General features: G+C 42.4%; 6 protein-coding genes across 6 annotated transcripts; 1 reads left to right on the top strand and 5 right to left on the bottom strand.

Moving 5' to 3' along the window:
* Window positions 1–1,263: 1,263 nt before the first annotated feature.
* F5147DRAFT_523484 (uncharacterized protein) lies at window positions 1,264–1,416 on the bottom strand (the record flags this gene model as incomplete). The annotated part of the gene is made up of 1 exon (XM_041429951.1): window positions 1,264–1,416. A coding segment is annotated over one exon (153 nt), but the record flags the coding sequence as incomplete, so codon positions are not given.
* A 2,572-nt stretch (window positions 1,417–3,988) lies between these two features.
* F5147DRAFT_650871 (uncharacterized protein) lies at window positions 3,989–4,588 on the bottom strand (the record flags this gene model as incomplete). The annotated part of the gene is made up of 3 exons (XM_041433474.1): window positions 3,989–4,158; window positions 4,179–4,541; window positions 4,564–4,588. 3 exons carry the CDS (start codon window positions 4,586–4,588, stop codon window positions 3,989–3,991), a joined length of 558 nt encoding a protein of 185 aa, XP_041295148.1.
* An 8,839-nt stretch (window positions 4,589–13,427) lies between these two features.
* F5147DRAFT_650870 (uncharacterized protein) lies at window positions 13,428–14,217 on the bottom strand (the record flags this gene model as incomplete). Its single annotated transcript, XM_041433473.1, has 3 exons — window positions 13,428–13,501; window positions 13,620–13,899; window positions 13,960–14,217. 3 exons carry the CDS (start codon window positions 14,215–14,217, stop codon window positions 13,428–13,430), a joined length of 612 nt encoding a protein of 203 aa, XP_041295147.1.
* A 1,195-nt stretch (window positions 14,218–15,412) lies between these two features.
* F5147DRAFT_771279 (uncharacterized protein) lies at window positions 15,413–16,328 on the bottom strand (the record flags this gene model as incomplete). Its single annotated transcript, XM_041441218.1, has 4 exons — window positions 15,413–15,658; window positions 15,706–15,732; window positions 15,785–16,000; window positions 16,047–16,328. 4 exons carry the CDS (start codon window positions 16,326–16,328, stop codon window positions 15,413–15,415), a joined length of 771 nt encoding a protein of 256 aa, XP_041295146.1.
* A 173-nt stretch (window positions 16,329–16,501) lies between these two features.
* On the bottom strand, window positions 16,502–16,912 carry F5147DRAFT_771278 (uncharacterized protein; the record flags this gene model as incomplete). The annotated part of the gene is made up of 2 exons (XM_041441217.1): window positions 16,502–16,545; window positions 16,597–16,912. The coding sequence occupies 2 exons, from the start codon at window positions 16,910–16,912 to the stop codon at window positions 16,502–16,504; spliced, it is 360 nt and encodes a 119-aa protein (XP_041295145.1).
* A 1,340-nt stretch (window positions 16,913–18,252) lies between these two features.
* F5147DRAFT_744532 (uncharacterized protein) lies at window positions 18,253–21,375 on the top strand (the record flags this gene model as incomplete). The annotated part of the gene is made up of 12 exons (XM_041439678.1): window positions 18,253–18,783; window positions 18,842–19,043; window positions 19,102–19,330; window positions 19,380–19,519; window positions 19,589–19,739; window positions 19,800–19,896; window positions 19,952–20,032; window positions 20,057–20,338; window positions 20,596–20,671; window positions 20,717–20,849; window positions 20,994–21,079; window positions 21,116–21,375. 12 exons carry the CDS (start codon window positions 18,253–18,255, stop codon window positions 21,373–21,375), a joined length of 2,268 nt encoding a protein of 755 aa, XP_041295144.1.
* Window positions 21,376–23,012: the final 1,637 nt, after the last annotated feature.

The following is a 23,012-nucleotide window of genomic DNA, read 5'->3' as shown; positions in this document are numbered from 1 at the left end:
AGAATTGTTGATTTTCAATGTTTTGCCACTTTCATTTTTTCATGCTCTACAATATGTTTATTTTGTTCTCCATTCAGTAGGATCTGGGTGGATCATTCTACAAATTTAGGGCTATTATTATGGGTGTGCTAGACATGTATTCCAAATGTCCAATCATTAAATTTCAACCTAGGGAAGGCCTTAGCCTCTTATTAGTAAAAATAGCTCTTTTCTATTAGATTCTAATATTCTAGCCTATATCTAACTAATCCTAGACATAGAAATCATGTAAATATGTACTCATGATGATATATAAACAGCTTGGACAAGTTATAAAAAAGCAGTAAAAACACCAAAAATACAAAAATACATGTTTAGAGGTTGTGGTTCATGTACAAGGCTTCTGTAGGTATCCTATGGTGCCAACTTGATTAAAATACTCTAAGTATATTTAGAAAAGGTCCCAATACCATCCTGGAGCTGTGTTCCTGCAGGAAATGTTGTTCTAGGAAGTAAACTATTAGGAAAGAGTAGTTACACAGTACTGCAAGGGCTTCACCTGCTTTTATGAGCTGCTGATACATTGTTCATGATGTTAAACTGATGTTGGAAATAGTGTTTGTAACTATATATAGCTAGGAACTCAAAAATAGAAACCAATTTTGTGGGGTATGCATATTTACAATACATGTTGATATTAGAAGCTCTAGGGAACTCTAGGAGGTCAAACAAGCAGTAGAATGAATTAATATACATACCTAAACATGTTTCACACCTTTAAGAACACCTTCTCATGAAAGGAGCAAATATTTTTCCATGTTGTCACCAGACACGGCAATTATAGACTTAGAGGGGGCACATAGACAGAAATATACCAAAAGCACAGTCTATTGTATTATATTATACATATATCACATAAACTATGAGATAAGTGATAAATGGATAATATTTTAGGTGTTGTGAAGTAAGTAGATTAATCAGTTCAACATTCAACTCACGAGTCTTGTGACGAGAACGAGAGATAGGAGGAGCGCAACACTCTCAGCACTTGAGCTCGAGAGCGTTTGCTGAAATATAAATTCAACAATCTGGAGAACCCAGCTGCGAGAGCTCAGGTGGTACTGGCACTAAGGTACAAAATTTGAGTATAGATCGCTAATGGACTATAGAAAGTTGAGGAGACATGCTGCAAGGGTGTCAAGATGGGATAGACACAAATGGTTGCTGTCCTTAGGATTCGTGTATTATTGCTTGGAGGATGAAAGGGTGCACCCAAATATATTTTCAAAACTCATCTGAAGACCACCTTCCTGCTCCTTGGATCATGTCTGGAGAGACCCCCATGAGCGCAAGAGCTGTTGCTCCACCGGCTCGTATAGAGTGCCCACTGAAACCACGATTTGCAAAGATGCACTGGAAACATGTTGTGAACCAAGAACAAGTTGGAATTAGGCTGTTCGCGCGCAGCCACAGTTCCGGGTGATGAGGGAACGCTGCATCACAAGACATCAGGTAATTCAAGGAAATCTTCATGCAATCATCTTCATATGAAGTGCATCACACGAGCACCTGATTACCATGCCCAAACTTATCTGTCTTGGACACAGGTAGAATGTATGATACACAGTTGTCCTCAACCCTAAAGGGTTTCTGGACCAGGCTCAAGGCTCAGAGGAGAGGAAATGTCATAGAAAACTGCTGAGGACTCAGACTCATACTGGTAACTGGTGAAAAGGTAACTTGATTATGTCAGCTACATAAGTGCCAACATAACACTAAGGTAAGAACAGTCTCTACAAGCCTAGCCAGGAATCAGTTCCTACAGCGTGACAGGGGTTGTTTTCTTTTCACTGGGTGGCTGAAACGTCGCTTGCAACCGGTGAGAGTTCTCTGCACCAAGCGCGAACGACGTACCTTCCGTATCTCCAGGAACTTGTCTTCCAGCTTATTGCAGATTCCCGAGAGGTAGCTGTCAACTGAGGTTGGTAAGATGTATGTTGACATCCAGACAATATAGAATGAGAAAGTATCAGGAGTTGGTGTGAGTGCAAGATTGTGGAGTCGACAGAATTGAACATAAGAAGCTACAGCTGAGTCATATGATGCTGAAGTAGATTTTGTGAGGGTGAAACCGAGAGCGATTGCATGCTCATGGAGCAGACACTCCAAAGTCCACACCTGCCAAGTTGGTCGACGGGACTGTACACTGCTGTTGGTCATTTTTTGGCTGCCCCCAATGCATCCCGAGGGGGTGAAAATTCGTTGATGATGAGATCAGGCACCAGACAAAGAGCCTGACTGTTGTTAAACCAAGAGAGAGCGTCTGCCACAGAGTTTTGTTCTCCTGTGACATGATAAACCCGAAGGTTGATATTGTGCTTGATCAAAACATTGACAGCCGACATGAGGATGTGGTTATAAGGAGGAGAAGCTCACAAAGTGTTGAAGATGTCAACTGTGTTCGAATTGTCAGTGAAAATGGCTGTGTGGCTGGGGATAGGATCTGTGTTGGCGAGTGCATGCACAGCGCTGCAAACAGTCAAGGCTTCGAAGAAGAAAATTGATTTTGAAGGAGTTCCTTCTGGCAGGTGACATTGGAAGCCAAAATTGAGATGAGGGAACCAGAAAGCGAGACCAATCAAGGACACGTCAGTGTAGATAGTTACGACATCATCAACAGTTTCCAGACTCCAATCTAGTGAGTCCAGCAGGAGTATACCGAGCGAACGTTCCATATGATCCGCTAACCAAACTAACTCCTGCACGACCTCTGCATTGACATAAATCTGGGCCAAAGATTTTGATTTGTCATGCATTTTGTCATATACTGTGGAGAGTCCAGGCTTGAGGAGTGGGAAGACGTTGAAAAGCCAATTAATGGTTCCTGCAAGTTGTTGAAACTCCTGCAAGGTATGACAATGGCGAGATATCGCAAAGGCACGGATGTAAATGATGAGTTCACTTTTCTTGGTGTCTGAAATTGAGATGATCATACAGTTTGGGTCTATGTCGAAACCGATGATCGTGAGGTGACGTCCATAAACCTGCTTTCCAGGCTCATGGGGAATCCCAAGTTGGTCCCAAAGTTGTAGCAAGAGGACTTGCTTCTGGGGAAGATATGTCCTGTAAGGTTCATAGAGAAGCACATTGCCCTCCAACTCAAAAGAAAAAGTGTCATCCATGTAGAGCTTCAAATGCTCAATTAAGACGACTACACTTGCGATCCAGGTAACGAGGGACATGAAGGATACCCAGATCAAGGCTGACCCCTTCCTGCCAAAATTGTTGCAGCGATCCACATAGTGGTTGTTGTTGACAGTTATCACCTGCTTGAGTTGCCAAAGGGGGTGCATAGGTAGCCGGCGATAAGCTTGAGAAACATCAGACTTGAAGACTATGAGAGGTATGTCACTGTGTTCCCGACGGAACTAAAGAAGACTGAGACCAAGAGAACGCATGCCATCCAGTTTCACTTTTGATGCGTTGTCTAGGTTTATCATTGAGTTCAGAGAGAATTCTCCAGCACTGTGATCAACAACAAGCTGAAGTTTAGACGAGTTAGATTTTGGTACGACATGCACCAGTGTGCTATACATCCCAGGTAGCAACTCTGGTCCGAAAGCAGGTGAAAAACAGTCAAGTCATACTTCCTCGTTGACTTGCTCTTGAATGAAAGCTTGGTGCTCTTCATTCTTGAGTGGACGATGAGAGTTGTCCCAAGTTTCCGGGTATCCGTCCATAGCAGTATCCATGCATGGCCAGAAGCCCTCACGCAGACCTTCTAGGACAGATTCGACGAAGGGACGGTTTGGGTGGTCCTGAAGGAGTTCTTTGAATGACCCAATTTTGACAGGAGTTATGATTTTGAAAAGATCCGGATGGGCATTTAGTGCATCCAGTGCAACATCTGAAAACTCACATGGCGCAGGAGAAGGCAGGGGAGCTGCATATAATGATGACTTCACTGAAGGACTGAATGACGACTCATCTAAGAACCATGCCATTCCTCTCAAGTATCTTGAAATGGCATTAGTTTGAGGAGGTTCAAGAGGGGCAGCTCTTCTTGGGGTGCTCTGAACTTCCGCACTTCGAACAGACATGTTGGTAGTTGCAGGATGAATCTGACCGATTGCAAGATTTGAAGTTCCATCTCTTGCAACACTCCACTCCTCTTCATCGCTTTGATCCAGTCAAGCTACCTTCCTCATTGACACATCGTCCAGAGAGCAAAAAATGGCCTTCGTACAAGTCTGAAAACTGGTCGAAATCGGAGAGTTGCAAGTCTCTCCTCCGACTGACTCGCTTTCTAACTGCTTTGTTGAAAGCGATGACATGGGAGTGATATTTGCTGATGTTTTGGGCAAACTTTTGGTGGATGAAGTTTCCATAGTTGTCGATCTCATCAATTCGATGTGGGAAGGCAAAATGCATTGCACGGGCGAAGAGAGAGTATGCGACACTCCAATCTTGCGAGCTCTGCACAGACTTCGCAGGTTCAGCTTCTCCTCCAACTTTGATCTTGAGCTTCCCAAGCTTTTCCTCATAATCTTGCTCTGGTTCATCTGAATACCATCCTGAGAACACAATGTTGAAGTGACAACTCTTCCATGGATGATGTTATAAAGCTCCAATTTGGGGAATTCTGGGATGAAGGCTGACTCAAGCCACTTATGTTTAACTCACTTGGGGTTGTGAGCCCAATTCGCGAGAATAGAGTTGGTTTTTTGTAATGAGCCAGGGAGCTTCTTCGACCTTCTGATGACGGAAGGATTTGTGAGATTGGAGAGGTCAAGTTTAAAGCCTCATTGCTTTTTACGCGACAGTTTGTCAATCTCTGAAGCAGAGTCGGACTCGACAACCTCTGACTCAGAGTTTTCTTCGGAGTCCGAGTTAATTGACTGCTGTAGGTTTACAACTCAGAGTGGTGCTATAGGCTCCAAACTGATATCTTTATGTTGTAGGTCGTGCACTGCCTATCTGCTATACTTGCAAAACAAGTGTGTTCAACCCTAAAGGGGAAGCTAGTGCAGCAAAGGTCTAGAAATGGACGCAGAAGGTGCCACTTGTTGGCCGATGCGAAGTGCAGGAAAGCGGCGGGTGCACGCGCGGGAATGTAGTGGCGGGTGAAAGCTGAAGGCGCAGGAAAGACGTGGCTGCGAAGTGGCCGATGCGCGAAGGGTTCGGATGATAATAGAGATGAAGGACAATAGGAATAGACATAGAGCGAGGCAATAACTGATTCGGTGCAAGCGGTAAATGGATACTGATTGCCAATAGCTACCAACTGTAGGCTAATGGGACTTTGCTACTGGAATGTCCGGAAAACAATCTACTGAATGATATGTACTGCTAGTGCTTAAGTATTGTACTATGCGCTGTCACATGGAACCGAGCTGATGCGCTACTGAGTTAGGTATGTAAAGCTATATGTAAAATAAGGGTCTATGACGAAATAAAGGTGGTCTGATGCGAAAATGGTCTGATATGTAAATATAATTATGAAACAATGTACCATTGGGTTGGTTTTGGACTATGGATGGGTGCGGAACATCAGCTGATGAAGCGTGAGAAAAGCGGCCGCTAAGCGTGGCTGTGCGCACATGGGAACATTACAGCCATCACAGGAAAGTTGCGGCTGCTATGCGCGGCTTGCAGGAAAGCTGCACTTCATATAGGGAAGCAATAGGGTGCTGAGTGATACTGCAAAAATAGCCTCTTCGAGGCTATAAGGACTTCCAGTCCTACACCGCTTCTCACTAACAATGCTTTCTGGTGATCTTCCTCCATCTTTCGGAGCTTCTTTCTCGTACTCGCGATCTTGTTTTCTAGTTTTGACAACTTCCTTTTCAAAGGAGTCGAGCATGTGGTGATAGGGGGCAACAAGCTCAGCAACTGAACACCCTCCAAACTCACTCTCGTCCACACTCAATGCTCACCCAAAGAGTTCGAGAAAGGCATCAGTTTTGGATAGTGAATCTCGACAATACCGTCCTACGATACTAAGACAATCTGGATTGAAAGTACTTTTGCGCACAAATGATGTTTGATTTTGAGAAGTCCATTTTGATGAAGAACTCGAATCACGACTTTCTTGAGTTTGAGTTTGAGAATTTGGATTATCAGGATCCATTCACTGATCAAGATGGAACAAGAGAACAAGTTCAAATATAGGAAAAATTTCCTGCTGAACGGCGGTAAAGCAGAAACAATGCAGTTCACCTAAAGTGCAGGTGCCTAGATCACAGAAAGAGGGGCTTCGAGCCACATAAGCACTGTGGTGCATGGTCCGTGCGTGGACACGATCATTGAATTCATCTTACAGATTAAACCTATGAAAACAAAGTTTTACCTTCGACGAAATTGCAGAATTAACATATAATGTAATTACTATGATGAAATATGATGTAATAATTAGGAAATTGCATAATCATACTATGTAGTAATGTCCCTAACCTTAAGGTGACCTATGAAACTATATAGAATATCAAACTAAGGAGAAATTACCACAGATATCTGAAATTTTGGAATCTGCTGTATAGTAATAATCTTGTATCAAATGAGAGATAGGAGACCCATAGAAGCTGACTGGCCTGAGATGTAGGACCTGTGCTGGCCAGATATCAAATAAGAGGTAAAAGACCTATAGAAGCTGACCAACTGGAAACATAGGATCTATGCTGGCCAGATCTCTAATGAGAGGTAAAAGATCTGTAGAAGCTGACCAGCTGGAGATGTAGGACCTGTGCTAGTCATATCTCTCATGAGAGGTAAAAGACCTATAGAAGCTAACCAGCCAGAGATGTAGAACCTGTACTGACCAGACCTCAAATAAAAAGTAGCTAGCCTATAGAAGCTGACCAGCTGGACATGTTGGATCTATGCTGGCCAGAACTCAAATGGGAGGTAGAAGAGTCATAGAAGCTGATTGGCTAGACCTGTACTGGCCAGATATAAAATAAGAGGTAGCATTCTATAGAAGCTGATAGGCCAAAGACATAGAATGTGTGCAAGCCATATTGTCATCATTTCATATAAATAGATAATAAATCCAAATAAGCTTATAGCCCTAGTCATGATATACTTCTGAACTAAAGTTAGAAACTTAGCATATTGTGATCAATATTAGAGGTGGAGTAGCATAAAAATCAAAAGTCAGGATTATACTATAAACATTGTTTATCTCTAAAGTATAAGTTACAGGTGAAGTATGTTCTAGGTCAACTTGTGGCTGGGCCAACTAAGCTAGTCAGCTGATGTATACAATGGATACCTACATACCATGTTATTCAATTCTGCCACCACATACACATATTGTGTTGTTCAATCCTACCATCATACTAAATAGATAGTGGATCAGTTAGTATATTAGGTTTGATTTGTTCTGGCTGGTCTTAAACTAGCTCAAAAAACTGGCCAACCCTTGACTAGTGTGGTTCATATGGTCCATCTCTACTATTTATTTTTGCTACACAGATACCAGAAGTATGTTTTATTAGGTCACTATATTTTAGTTAAGTTTGTCTTTTAGTATCAGAATTACAGGGGCTGGCATCCATTAAAAACTTTGACCTATGATTTCAGACAAAGATGAGCTTTGTGCAAAAACAATAAACAGGGAAAATCATATGCTTGATGGAAAAGATCATAGGTATAATATTCATCTGATAGGGAGGACCAATGCTTAATGAGAAAGACAGTAGAGATGATATTATCTAATAGAAGGCTAGTACAGGCCAGCTACCTCTCATTTGAGGTCTAGTCAGTACAGGTTCTATATATTTAGCTGGTCAGCTTCTACAGGCTAGCTATCTCTCATTTAATAGCTAGCCAGCATAGGTTCTACATTTCTGGCTAATCAGCTTCTACAGGACTTTTACTTTTTATTTGAGGTCTGGCCAGTACAGGTCCTACATCTCCAGCTAGTCAGCTTCTATAGGTTTTTTACCTCTCATTTGAGGTCTGGCCAGCACAGGTCCTACGTCTCTAGCTGGTCAGCTTCTATAGGTCTGCTACCTCTTATTTGATATCTAGCCAGTACAGATCCTACATTTCTAACTAGTCAGCTTCTACATGCTGGCTAGTGCCATATCTATGTAAATTTAGTACAGTCGGCCAGCCTCTGGCTGTATATATTCTATGGCCTTTTGGCATGTCTGGGGTACAGGTTCTACATGAGGATTTGACTAAATAGTCTGTCACTGGAAGTTACATATCCAGTTCAAGGTTTATTGAGTCTGGTAGAACTGGACCTAGAATGGTAAAGAAGTGGAACAGTGAGATCCTTCTCATAAGTATATAACTACAATAGCTTAGAGCACAATTGTCATACTCCACATGGTTGTGAATTCCTCTACTGTTGGCAATAATGCACTCACTATTTCAGACCATGAAAATGATGTAATTCATGATGCTAGGAATGGGCTGTATGATCTTGTACATCTAACTTGACAAACTATCTTGTCTTGCCCCAGATTTCTTAAAGCTATTGCTAAAGCAATATTCATGGAGCCTCAGGACCTGGAACCCCCCAGGTGCAGTAGTGCAGTAGTGCAGTAGTGCATGTCCTCCATATGCCACTATCTTTTGACAGTGCCACTCACCATTCACTGTGTGAATATGAGAGACTATGGGAGCACTGACAAGTTTTTTGGGGGTCCTATAATCATGAAATTGCATCTGAGGCTGGTATCAAAGTAGTGGAAACATAAGAAGAGATCAGCATTATGGACATTTCTGAGTAATCTTCAGTGAGTCATATTTGTGATAGAAGAGAATGCTTGACTTATTTTTTGGAGGCTTCTTACATGTGCCATGCACATAGCCATTCTACATGAATATATGCATGTAGTTATGCTTCAGTTTGGACCTGGTGGTCGCACACCTCAGTATATCCGATACCCTTAGTTTACCTGAATTGTAGAGTCAGGGTTTTGGGCTGAGGGATGGTTATCACAACATGGAAGTGCAGTTTTTGTGTTTGATGGAGGACAGTCTATGGATTTTTCTCAACTGTATTCACTGCACTTTGTTAATCCTGATTCTACCTTCATCAAGTTTGATGGTACATTTTTAAATTTTAGGTTAAAACTACTACTTACTAACATGATATATTACAGCAGTGACAGACTGCTCAATCTTGAAGGAATTAGCCAGTGGGAGATGGAGACTATTTCCTCAATGTTGCATACATGCTAATAGTGTTTGGCTTCAGATGAGCAGGCACGGCAAAGTTCAGTGCTGTGCCGCCTTGTAGAATTGAAAGAATTAGCTATACTACACATCTTGCTATGTATTACTATATTCCATACCTATTTCCCATACATTGTTCTTGAAGCTCTCTCTTGTCACAATTAGTAGTACTAAGATCTTCCAACTGTGGCGACCAGCAGAGAATGATAGTCCCCATGCAAGGCCAGGAGGTGGTGACCAGCACTATAGGCAAACTTGGGGATGTAACATTCCTAGGTCTGAGGTGGTAGATTGACTTTGGACCTCTAGCATACACACAATGTAATCTGAAAGTATTGTAAGAAAACTGTCCTGATAGAATTATTAGGAAAACTACCAGTTGCTTTTTCTACTTTATTTGTCACTTAATTACATAAAAGGGATGCATAAGTCGATTGAGTGAAAAAGTGGGAGCTACTTAATTAAGCCCACTTGTCGTTTATATTTTCGCTTATTTCACACTTATTTCACTTAAATAAAGCAGAAAATGGATAACATACACTTACCCTTTAGCGAAGTCTCATGATAGTAGACCATGAGTCACTACCTTACTCAGGTCTAGTCCACCCCAATCCTTAAGGATTCTCAAGCTTCAAGATTTACTTGTTTCCTTCAAATGCAGAGGCTCATTGAAAAGGTAAGTCACAATAAATTATCATAGATCTTTTCCTACACTCCAAAACTTCACTGTCAGACCCATTCAAGTATTACCCCATGAAACTTCAGTCACCTCATCTACATTCCCTCCCTAGTTCACATCATATATGACTTCTGTGATATTAGAATAATTAGTTATGCAAAAAGGAAGATAGTCCGAAGCACGGGAAACAAAGTCTGAAGGTATAATTATAAGTCCGATGTTTTCGGGTTTCAGGTTTAGTGGGTTTTGTCAGGTTTTGTCGGGTTAGCATTGGAAATGTAGTGAATGTCGGGGATAGCAAATGGCAGGTTACTGTCAGATGTTTCAGAGTGTTTCGGATAAAGAAAGGATGATATTGTGGAATTCAGCTAAAAACTACTAAATATCAGATGACCTCCTCCTACTTGGATGTAGAAAGGTAAAAGTAATAGGTAGGAGGTATGTGAAATATATAGTGTCTATGTAGAATTTCAGAGTGCTATAGGTGAAAGTAGTAGCACTAATTTTCGGGTCCGATGTCCTAAGTAATAAGACATGATGTACTGTGGACATGTAATAACACATTCTATGATGTTAGTGATGTGAAAACAAGTAACTGTGTACCTAGTGGGGATAAATGCAACAGGACATGACATAGGGAGGACATTTTCATCAGGTTAGCATCAGGTTTCATTGGGTTAGCATCAGGTTTCGTCAGATTAGCAGATTAGTGTCAGGTTTAGCAGATAAACATTGGATTGAGCAGGTAAGTGTCAGATAATATTGGGAAGTGATTCATGTGTGATAGGTGTTTGACATGCATTGGTAAATAGCAGAATACAAGCCTAGTATGAGCTCAAGTGCTATAACAAACTCATTGAAAATCATCCACTCTGGTTGTGTATCCAGTCTGCACAATTGATGCAGCACCATGGACTACCACCAAGAACATTTCCATCAGCATGCCAACCATAACTCAAAGCCAAAATAATGTGCCTAATTGTCCTTCAATGCCCCATTTTTCCCACTTTGTGTGCAATGTAGGTAAACAACTTTGGCTGAGCACAACACACAGTAAGCACTCAGCCAAATATAATAGTTGTGGTCTAGCACTGCCTAGTCTGCTATACTTGCAAGACAAGTGCATTTGACCCAAGGGGTTTGCTGTATGGTATTAGAATAATTAGTTATACAAAAAGGAAGATAGTCCAAAGCACAGAAAACAAAGTCTGAAGGTATAATTACGAGTCCAATGTCAAAATGTCAGGTCTAACGTTTGTAGGCTTTTGGGTTAGCAGGTTTCATTGGGGTTGCATCAGGAATATAGCAAATGTCAGATGTTTTAGAGTGTTGCAGATAAAGAAAGGATGATATTTGTGGAATTCAGCTAAGAACTACTAAATATCAGATAACCTCCTCCTACTGGGAGGTAGAAAGGTAAAGTAAAGTAATAGGTATGTGAAATATATAGTGTCTATGTAGAATTTCGGAGTGCTATAGGCGAAGGTAGTAGCGATAATTTTTGGGTCCAATGTCCTATGTAATAAGACATGTGATATTGTGAACATGTAATAACACAGTCTACAATGTTAGCAATGTGAAAATGAATAACTGCGCACCTAGTGGGGATAGATACGACAGGACAGGACATAGGGAGGACAGTTTTGTCAGGTTGGCATTGGGTTTTGTCAGGTTAGCATTAGGTTTTGTTGGATTAGCATTGGATTAGCGGACTAGCATCGGGTTTAGCAGATAAACATCATTGAGTGGGTAAGTGTTGGATAACATTGGGAAGTGATTCATGTGCGATGGGTGTTTGACATGCATTGGAAAATAGCAGAATATGAGCCTAGCACAAACTTGAGTGCTACAGTAACTTGCATAAAAAAGCCACAGCACAGCACCTGCCCAATTGCTATTGACTTCTTCTGATCTTGCAAGCTCTAGCTCAAACTGCTCCATTGTCTGTTTCAGTTGCTGGCACATGTTGTCTGCTTGTATCACCACTTGAGCAGACAGGTAGTTTGTCCATGTCCACACTTTGTCATGTTGGTCTGGGTTAGGTGTGAGCATGTATGCATATGCAAGAAGAGGCTGAGGGGAAGTTACTTTGCATATAGTTGTTGCCACACATTCAGAAGCATTAGGTGGTCCCCACCGGGAACAATAAGCAGTGCCTTTGCAGCATCTGCCTCTTCCCGCTTCAATGTTACTTGGCTGTAGCCATACATTTGGCACTACAAGAATGTCAGATCTGAGAGCAAGCCTCCAAGATGAGTATGCACCTGACAACATCATGTGTGACAATGATGCTATAATGCTTGCAGGGTCTATATGTCAGCAGGATAGGGGCTTTTCTGATAATTGGGAGCACACAATGACACTTCCATTCCAGAGCGCCTGCAAATCCTGAGGGACAAAGCTCATGCATGGTTCAAGTTTGACACTTATTTTGTCCAAACAGTTACTATGCCAGACATGTTTTTAAATGTGAAAACATTTATCTCCAATGGGCATCTCTGCCTCAGCCATGCCAACTTGATGGGCCTAGGCTTTGCCAAGATATCTTCAATGCTGCCAGAGTCCTCAAAACAAGAAATCAACCATAAATGGTGTCCAGAATCATTGCTATCGGTTCCAAATGCACACAACAATGATGTACTCATTGACCCAGAGCAAAGCCTAGTTGCTTCTGCATATGTCATTATTGGCAGGTTAGATGCCTATATTAACCTTTTGGCTTTGGATGGAGATGGTGCCTACCCACAAGCTGCTGGATTGACATTGTCTATGGCAGCAGGGCTTCCAGGATGCCACAACAATATATGGCAGATAAATGAGAGTTGGAGGCTTGACAGTCTGGGGAGGCATATTGCTCTTTGGCACTTTCTGATACTGCATGATCCAGATAGGATTCTATTGTAGTTGCAGATTTGAGATTGGCAACATTCAACAACATCCAGTGTGAGTGAGCCTTATCATTAAAGACTTGACAATTAATGCTTGATTTAGAGCATCCTCAGTGACACTTTGTTCACCAACCAGCTTGACTCGGAATTGGTAATTGATTCCTGTTTCCTTGGAAATAACAGATTGCTAATTGCCAGCAATAACTTGAAGGTCCATTCACTTGAAGATATGTCCCAGGCACCACAGTTGCTAGCATGCTTCTTGTTGCCTTACCCAGTGACAGTCATCAAGTGTTTTCTTCTAAAGGCCAACATTAGGAAAACGTTAGTGTGCTTAAAGGTGCTTAAATGTTTCTTGAAGTGTCTTATTTGCCTTAAGTTCAACTTTAGGCCAAGATTTTTGTTGCTCAAAACAAGGAGATTAAGTAGGTCCATCTCCTTAGAATAAGCCCATTGGCACATCTAAACCTGCAAGGACACAAAAAAAATACTATTAAGGAGCGTAAAAATCAGGCCAGAAATGTAAACTAAGGTGAAATAAGGACATTCAAGAGTTTAAGCAAGCTGGTACATAGCATCCAAATTTAATAGTAAATGGAGTCGGCTTGGGAACATGGTATAGTATGTGAGTAGCAGGTGACTGCAGCTGACAATAAACGACCTGAAAAACAATAGGGAATGATCATCGGTATCTATGAGATGTCAATGGGTGACTTGAGTACAAGATCTGAGAAGTACACACTCAAAAAATGATGCATTGAGACTCCTGTTGAATGAATATTATTAGCAGTTGAAAAAAGAGGAAAAGTGAACATTACAGATACAAAGGCAGGCACATTTGTTGACTGGAGGCATTGAGCCATTGGAACCAGAAGGTTCATCACCTGTGTCGCTAATGCGACATTGGGGACATGTGTGCTTCATGTAACCTTCCGCTTGAGTAAGAATTTCTTGGATATGTTTGTGAGGTAGATCCTTGATACTCTCCATGTATGCCATGGTGTCTGTCTCCCAGTTTCCAGATAAAAATGCTGTTCCAGTATGGCTCATCTTATTAGTTGCCTTGTTCAGCGTCTGGATAATCTTGTGGGTTTTACCACCATCATCAGAGGGATCAGTGTTGACTAATAAGCAATTTTGAACCAAGACAAGAGCATGCTCAGCCTATAAACATAGTCAACATTTAATGGAAGCAAAGAAAGAGAAAACAAAATGGAGACTTACTGCCACAGCCGATAGCATGAGTGCAGTAAGATAACCGGGTTTGCCAAATTCGACGAGTCCATCCACCCTCACTTTGCCAGAAATTGCAGTGAGGTGGGCAGCAAAAATGCGCAACATGTACTCAGACAAAAATGTGCCTGGCTCCTCATCATTATCGGGATCATCATACGTGAAGCAACAGTCTTGAAGCTGACACTCAGCATATTCCTTGCAAGCTTCCTGGGTCTCATATTCCAGTGTTGAAGCAAAGAATGCCATCAAAACACTGACGGCTGTTGAACCAAATGCAGCCTACCACTCGTGAATGTGTTGGCTTGCCTAGGAAATATGAATCAGTGGCCATTATAAGTCAAAATAAATAAAAATGCAAACCAGTGTAACACTCGGATCGGCGTTGGGTTTGTATCCTGCCAATTTCATAGGTATTCCACATATACACTCCTCAACACTCCTCTTACCTTCCGAGAGTTCCGTGCATTCGTCTGAGTCGTCCGAAGGCCATCTGTCCATTTCCGAGGTCTGCATACACTTCCGATCCTCCGTACCATGTCCCATCCGTGTCTGTTTGACTTCGCTGGTGCATTTCTCACTTGGTTATCTGTTATTGATTATGTCTTAAGGGCACATATGTTGTCGGCCTGTCGAAAACCATCGGTTATACGTATAGCAACACGCCTCGCGCATTATTACATGCATATCTCTGTAGCAGCTCGCTTCGAGTCTTATTACATTTCGGATGGCTTATCTTACTACTGTTTTCGCCTATGCAGTTTCCGGACATTCACACTGTAGGATATAATCTGCCTCATTAGCTACTCACACTTCACTTCACTTTCCCTGCTACGAGTCATAGTCAGTAGAGTCACTTTCAGATAGTTGTACTTCGTGCAATCAATCTTTCTTGTTCATTTGGAACGATTGTTAGGCCTGACCGCTGCCATTTCGCATCTCGCTATCTCTTAGTTTTCCTGACAGGCTTTGCTTAGTTTTACTTTGCAAGTCTTACACTTCGACATACATGCCGTACTTCTACCTCGGAACCATTGCTGTTCATCGGAAACTCTTCGGACGCTTCACGCAACTCCGGACCTTCGTTTCTTGACATTGGACCACCTTCGGACCACTTTGGACGAGTACTTTGGTACTTTGGACACATCCTCAGAACACCGAGTGCACTCTTGGTAACTTTCCTTCTCTCACTTCGATCTTAACAAGATATCCCTTGCTTTATATCAAGGAGCATTTCTATTGGCAGTCTCTTTGGGACGAACATCTCACTCGCACTCTGAGTCTTAAGGTAACACTTTTGTAGTGCCCACATAGAATCAACTCTTTACACCAGTTGAAATGGGAAGCCATCGACTGCAAATTCACAAGGTCCTCATTTACGTGAATCATATACCGCATAATATATGTCCTCGAGAATGTACTCAAGTACATTCTCCGGTATGGACTATGCATGGTTGCTGTTGCCAACCCAGAACATCAGGCATGGAATGAACTTCGAGCGCCATACTCCATTTTTGAGGAATCCAGAAGGTAAGTTTGAATTTTTGGCCTTTCCTTTCCTGATCTTCAAGTGTATGTTTGCTGGGGCTTCCACCTCGGTCTTGACCTGGGCCTCGACCTTGGTATTGCTCTTGCCCTCACCCTTGGTATGCTGTCTTGTGGTCTTCTGGTTGGAGACATCAACTGACATCTACTAGAGTATCAGTCATTTCTTGCAATCAGCCAAAAAAATCTTACAGAGCTTGTGTGTTGTGCCACGCTAGCCTTAGCACCAATGGTGCATTGACTGTAGTCTGTCATCCATCATCAAAACTACATGGCCCTCATCTTTGGCAGTCTCCTCATCCTCCTCGAATCCTTCGGCAGTGTTTGGGTCCTCAGCAGCATCTGGATTCTGCTGCATTTTGAATTCTTCAGCAGCATTGAATTCTTTGGCAACATTGAGTTCTTCAGCAGAATGCTCTACATTTTGGAATGAGTGCTTCTTGCCTCTCAATGTGAGTTTCGGTTTCTCTTTCACATGCACAATATTCTAATTTACATGAGTACATGTTCACAATTCAAATGGACTGTCTGACCTTTCCCCTCTGCATTGTCGGTGTCAGCTCACTGTACTCTTCAGGTTCATCATCAAGATCCAGGTTGGAATCAGCAAGTTGATGTTGGGCAATCCTTGCAGAGGCTTGGATGCTTGGTGGCACACATGGCTTCAGTTGAGTCTGTGTTGCGACTTTGTCTGCCCAGTTGGGAATGGGCCCTTCTAGGTTGGAACTGATGGCATGCCTGAGATTGGAGCTGATTCGGCATTCACAGATGTAATCAAAGTAGTATAGGGTGAGTTCTGTTAGAATCAGAATCATGGTCAAAAGAAGACTTACAATGTTTTGATTTTCCCATCACCAATTGTTGTACTTCCAACATGTGTGTCACTGTCACTAGTCAGAATCGTGACTCCACCATTCGACACCTTGTGGTTGGCATCAACACTGCCCCGAAAGTTCATTTTCAACCTGGCATGTTTCTTCTTTACTGGTTAACCAGTCTGATTGTCTTGAGGAGCTGTAGTTGATTGAGAAGCTATACATGAAATGGTCAGGTAAGTCATTCAAGCACTTGGTCGTGACTCACCATGAACTGCAGGTGGTGCACTCTTCTTGCTAGGGATGATGCATGGCCGAATGAGCTTGGGCAGACCATTTGTTGCAATTTTCTGCTGGATGGCCATTGCATCCTCAGCTGCAGCAATTGTCATATGTGATTCATTTATCACTACAGCATGAGCGTCCTTCTCAGCTTGTTTCTGGGCCTTTTCAGCAGCAACTTCTTCCTTGGATTGGTGCTGCACTCGGTTTGCTTCCCAGACAATATTTCTGGGATGTTTGTTTGCATTGCCGGGGCGTGTTTTTGGATGGTGTAGAGATACAACAATTGCTGGGCACTCCATAAAGTAAGTAACCAGCAATATAAAAATGTGTTGGTCGTGCACAGCCTAGTCTGTGATACTTGCAAGACAAGTGCGTTCGACCCGAGGGGTTTGCTGTATGGTATTAGAATAATCAGTTATATGAAAAGGAAGATAGCCCGAAGCGCGGGAAACAAAGTCCGAAGGTATAATCACGAGTCTGATGTCAAAAATGTCAGGTCTGATGTCTTCAGGTTTCGGGTTAGCGGGTTTGCCTCGGGTTGCATTGGGTTAGCATTGGGTTTGCATCAGGAATATAGTGAATGTCGGGGATAGCGAATGGTGGGTTACTGTCAGAGTGTTTCGGATAAAGAATGGATGATATTGTGGAATTCAGTTAAGAACTACTAATATCAATGACCTCCTCCTACTCAGAGGTAGAAAAGGTAAGTAAATGGGTAGGAGGTATGTGAAATATATAGTATCTATGTAGAATTTTGGAGTGCTATAGGCGAAAGTAGTAGTGCTGATTTTCGGGTCTGATGTCCTATGTAATAAGACACAATGTACTGCAGACATGTAATAACGCATTCTACAATGTTAGCAATGTGAAAATGAATAACTGCACACCTAGTGGGGATAGATATGACAGGACAGGACATAGGGAGGACAAATGCATGGGAAAATATCGGGTCCGATGCATAGGAAATGTCGGGTTCGTCGGACTAGCATCAGGTTTAGCGGATACACATCAGATTGAGCGGGTTAGCGTCAGATTGAGTGGATAAGTGTCGGATAACATTGGGAAGTGATTTGTGTGTTTGACATGGATGGGAAAATAGCTGAATACAAGCCTAGCAGAAGCTTGAGTGCTACAATGGGACATTAGGAAAAGAGGGATGAAAGAATGAGGGACAATTAAAAACAAACAACTTGAAAAAAACCTACTGACTAAGGTGCTAGTTTGAAGTTCATCACGAAGTTCAACACTTCAGGGTGAGCTTTGGTTTCAAGTTCTGTTCAATCTGACCCAAAACGAACAAGTTCACACAGTACCATTACATTGAGTTAATTGTGTTCATCATTTCTACCAGCAAAATGATCCAACTGCCTTGTCACATTCTGGGTTGCAGATGGGTCTTCAAAAAATAAGTCAGGCCAAACGAAACATGTCCACACAGCACACTTGCACAATCGTGTGACCTTCCATCAAGCAGCTCCCAATCTTCGCCCTTGAGAATCCTGCCTTTGACAATCAGCCTCCAAGTCCCCAGCACCATGACTTTGATGAAAACAATGATGAAGCTTTTATGCCAGAGGAGGGCCTGCAGTTGGGGCCACTGTTCTGGACGTTCCATCCTCTTCTTACAGGTAACCGATTCATGTCATTCACCCATTTAGTTCTCACTCATAGTGCAGGCCGAAAGTGCGATATTCATGGCAACTTTATTGACCAGAATGCACCCCCACCATCCAGAACCGAAGCCTCACCTACTGACTGGATGCCATATGTAAACCAGGTTGCATTTGAGACAGCGGAGTTCCTATATACACATAACCAAATGTCTGCAGCTCAAATTGACACTCTTCTCGACCTCTGGGCAGCAACACTTATTCGACACAATGATAGTCCTTTGTTCACTGGCCATCGTGACCTATATGAAACTATTGATTCAACTCCCCTCGGTGATGTTGCCTGGGAGACTGGAGTTAAGCCAGCTGAAGAAATTCTGCTCTGGATGACTGACAAATACGATGTGTGGTTCCATGATCCACGTCTACTCGTTCATCATATGCTTTCCAACCCTGACTTTGACACTGAGATAGAATATGACCCATATCGGGACTATACTAACAATGATCAGTGTTGTTACAAAAACTTTTTCTCTGGTGATTGGGCCTGGAAGCAAGCAGTATGGATTTCACACCTTGCAGCTACTTTCCTTGGACTGATAGTACATTTTTATACAGGATATTATTGCAGAGGATCCAGAAACTCACGGATCAACCTTTGTGCCTCTGATCATTGGCAGCAACAAGACTACAGTCTCAGTCGCTACAGGACACACTGAGTATCATCCACTCTATATGTTAATTGGCAACATTTCCAATGGAGTTCGGCGCGCACATCACAATGGTGTGGTACTGGTGGGCTTTCTGGCTATTCCCAAAAGTGCATTGTCCCTTTGATGCACTGTTTCAAATACTGATTTGCATTATATGTACTATAGGCACAAAGGAACATTTGGACGACAAAGACTTTCACAATTTCTGCCATCAGATGTTTCACTCCTCGCTTGCCAAGATATTTGAGTCTGTGAAGTTGAATATGATGATACCTGACACCGTGCGCTGCCCCAACAGTCATTATCAATGTATCATCTATGGGCTAGGCCCATACATAGCCAATTATCCGGAGCAACTCATGCTGTCGGGAGTTGTTCAAAACTGGTGTCCAAAGTGCATCCCCTCCTGTTTGATTCATTAACTTGCACTGACATTGTTCAAGGTGTCTGAATCATCATAAGAATCTCGACAGCGATGGCCCATCTTTACTCCAGTGCCAAGAACACACTGACCTCCTGGTTCAAGAACTGCAGCATGTTCACCTCTGGCACAAATATGGCATCATTCAAGAGGTTGTGGTATGTTCTCATTTTTTGCTCAGATTAACTTCTCATTCGTTTTTTCAGCCATTCACAAATGATTTCCCTTGAGCTGATATCCACAAACTTATCTCTCTGGACATCCTGCACCAGATCATCAAGGGGATGTTTAAATATCACCTTGTTGATTGGGTAGAAGAGTATTTGTTACTCACACACAGGGCTTCATGTGCAGCTGAAATTATGGATGATATTGATCAAAGGTACGAGTCTTTTGTCAAAACATGATCACTATCTACACACTGTACTCATTACTCTGACAGGATCGCAGCCATTGCTCCTTTCGCAGGTTTACGATGCTTTCCACAAGGGTGTGGATTCAAGCAGTGGACGGGCGACGACTCTAAGGCGCTGATAAAGGTATGTTGTGACTGAATGCCTTTATAATGCATAAGCTAATACTACTACTATCTAGGTATATATACCCGCCATCAAAGGTCATGTACCTCAGGACGTCATTCACACATTTAGTGCATTTCTTGATTTCTGTTACATAGTCCAATGAGACACACTCACAGAGGATGACCTCACCCAACTTCAAGATGCACTCAACCATTTTCACCAGTACCGCCAAATCTTCAAGATGACAGGAGTTGTGCCTGACTTCTCACTTCCACACCAACACTCTATTAACCACTATTTCCTCGTGATTCAACTCTTTGGTGCCCCAAATGGCCTTTGCTTGTCAATAACCGAGTTGAAGCACATTAAGGCCATTAAAGAGCCTTGGTGTCGCTCCAGCAGATACAAAGCATTAGGCCAAATGCTGCTCACAAACCAATGCCTCAATAAAATAGCAGCAGTGTGAAGCAACTTTGAAGCTTGTGGCATGCTTCAAGGCTCATGTGTATCTGATGCATTGCATGCACTAAAAAATTGTGAGTGTTTATTGTATTTAAGGCTTTTTAGATGTTTTAACTTGTAATATACAGGTAGTTGTGAGCTTCCAGACAATGACAGTGACAACAACAACAATGACAACAATGACAATGACAATGCACTTGCGGACATATTACAGGCTCTTCCTAACCATTTGCGCATCAACAAGCAACCAATTAGTCTATTGAGGTAGATACAGCCGAGATAGTTGATGGACCTCCTGTCCAGGCTCATGTGGAACTTGCTGCACTGGCCAGTAGGTCTTCATCTTTATCACACATTATTTGCTAAAGCTTTCTAGTACCAGGTGGTACATGTAATATCTCTGCACTTGCACTCAAACTTGAACTTCCGAACTTCCCCACAATGGTCCAACAGTTCCTTTATGACCAGCTTCATGTTGGAGACCACGAGGCCCCTGATTTTAATCCTGTGTCAGCACCATCTTTCATGAGCTGAGTTTTGGTTTTCAGCTCAGCAGCAGCATCATTCCATGCCTCCAGTGACCTCAGTGACACTGGAGGCATGCAATGTGAGCACATTTGGGCGATGACATCATGGTGAGGAGGTCCTGCTAGGCATGACTGTATATTTGTCAGTACAAACAAGGAGGTCAATTGTGGCTTGGATGGACTTGCCATCACAAGAGTATTGTGCTTTCTTGGTTTCAAGTACCGGACAAAATACCTGTGATGTGCAGTTATTTGCTGGTTCTCATATGTCACAGATAGCCAGAATCCTGACACCGGAATGTACATTGTTGTGCCGTCAACTAATGATGATGGCATGCCAGATATCTCACTTATCCATATTGATTGTATATTCCATGCAGCTCATCTTATTCCTCTCTATGGTACTGATTCTTTACCTCGTGAAATCACCCCTCATGACAGCTACAATGTATTTTGCACATTCACCATCAATAAGTATGCCAACCATCATGTGTTTGAAGTAGCATGAGAGGCAGGTTTGTTGTTATCCTCTGTCCTCCCCCTTCATAGTTTGATCATTTACCAGGACTATCTACATGGATCTTGCTCACATCCAAGGTCATCTGTAACAACACTTACTCCAACAAATCCTGGAGTATTCCTACTGCTCAGGGATCTCCAGGTCACTGTCTTTTCATATCTGCATTCATGCTTGCATCCAAGGTCATCTGTGACAACACTTACTCCAACAAATCCTAGAGTATTCCTACTGCTCAGGGATCTCTAGGTCACCATCTTTTTGTATCCGCATTCATGCTCACATCCAAGGTCATCTGTGATGACACTTACTCCAACAAATCCTGGAGTATTGTAGCCCAGGGTGCACAGAATAAATCAGGTGAGGCATCAGTATCTGGAATGGGAACTCAATGTGGATCCAGTAACACTTAGGGAGTTCAAGGACATGGTCAAGACAGATTTTGCAGGTTAAGGACCTTACCCAACTCATGTTCTTCCCTCCTCCTGGATACGCCATCACCTAGCTATTCAACATCAACATCTCCTGTGTCAATGGCATCACCCCCAACATCCCTGGGTATGGAGGACTGTACTGCTCCTATCACTGCTTTCGTCCATTCCAGCCAGTCGAGTAACCATTGTTATGTGTTACTATTGTCACTTCCATGCTCATTTTTACCCATCTCGATGACACCACTAATATATACACTTCCACGGCAGTATCATTATGAAGAAATGACCTCTTAGAAATAAAATTTGCTTATGCCTCTTTATTTTTTCTTATGTTTCTTGTTGTCCTTAATTTAGAGTGATTGAAATTTCTTATGTTCCTTAACAGCCTTATGTGGCTTGCAAGTAGAATAAGGCAAAATGAGCACACTACATCAGCAAAACCCTAAATTTAGCACAGTGACATACATGCTTACAGGCGCTTACAGTATGTCACAGCACCTTACAGCCCCGCAGGCACCCGTAGCACTAGGTAGCCCTGTGTGATGTCAGGGTTATAGCCGCATACAGGCTCATGTAGTCTTAGCAACATAATGGTACAGATATGTAGTGTAACATTGTTTGACAGAGTGCTACACAGCGAGATACATCATACAGCAAGGCATTGTGCCATTTTCTTCCTCCACTCACTACTAGAGTCCATTTGCTAATTCTGGTACTAGTAGTAGTATTTAAATTTGAATACCATGGAAAGTAAAACATGCACTCAGGCAGGATAACATTGATATGGCACATAGACACAAGTAGTACGAGTACTATACTATGCAAAGATTGAATAGTGCTGGCACCCATCATGATGAGTCCGCTCAGTGAATTTTCTACTAGCACAAGTCCCACTGTGGCAGCTCAGATTCCGATGTCATGCTCACAGATCCTTAAAACACATGAGTTTGAAGCAGTTGAGCAAATACAAGCGCTTACTGGTAGTACCTGGTATTAAGACCACATCCAGTTTACTACTATGCTGACTGCTAGCAGAAGTACGACGGCATTTCAGAGGCTTAGAGTCCTCGTATAGTGTGATACCACTTTTTCGAAGGGAATGGTGCACATAGCCAATGTCCATGTCAGCATCCTCTAACTTTCTCTCAGCTTCTGTAGCTTCGAACTGATAGAGTACCCCAAGTGCAGTGTTTT

The sequence above is a fragment of the Suillus discolor genome (genome assembly GCF_016758755.1).
Source record: "Suillus discolor strain FC423 chromosome Unknown F5147scaffold_15, whole genome shotgun sequence".
NCBI classification, from domain to species: Eukaryota; Fungi; Basidiomycota; class Agaricomycetes; order Boletales; family Suillaceae; genus Suillus; species Suillus discolor.
Note: the sequence above shows the minus strand (reverse complement) of the source record. Positions and strands in the feature narration are given on the sequence as shown.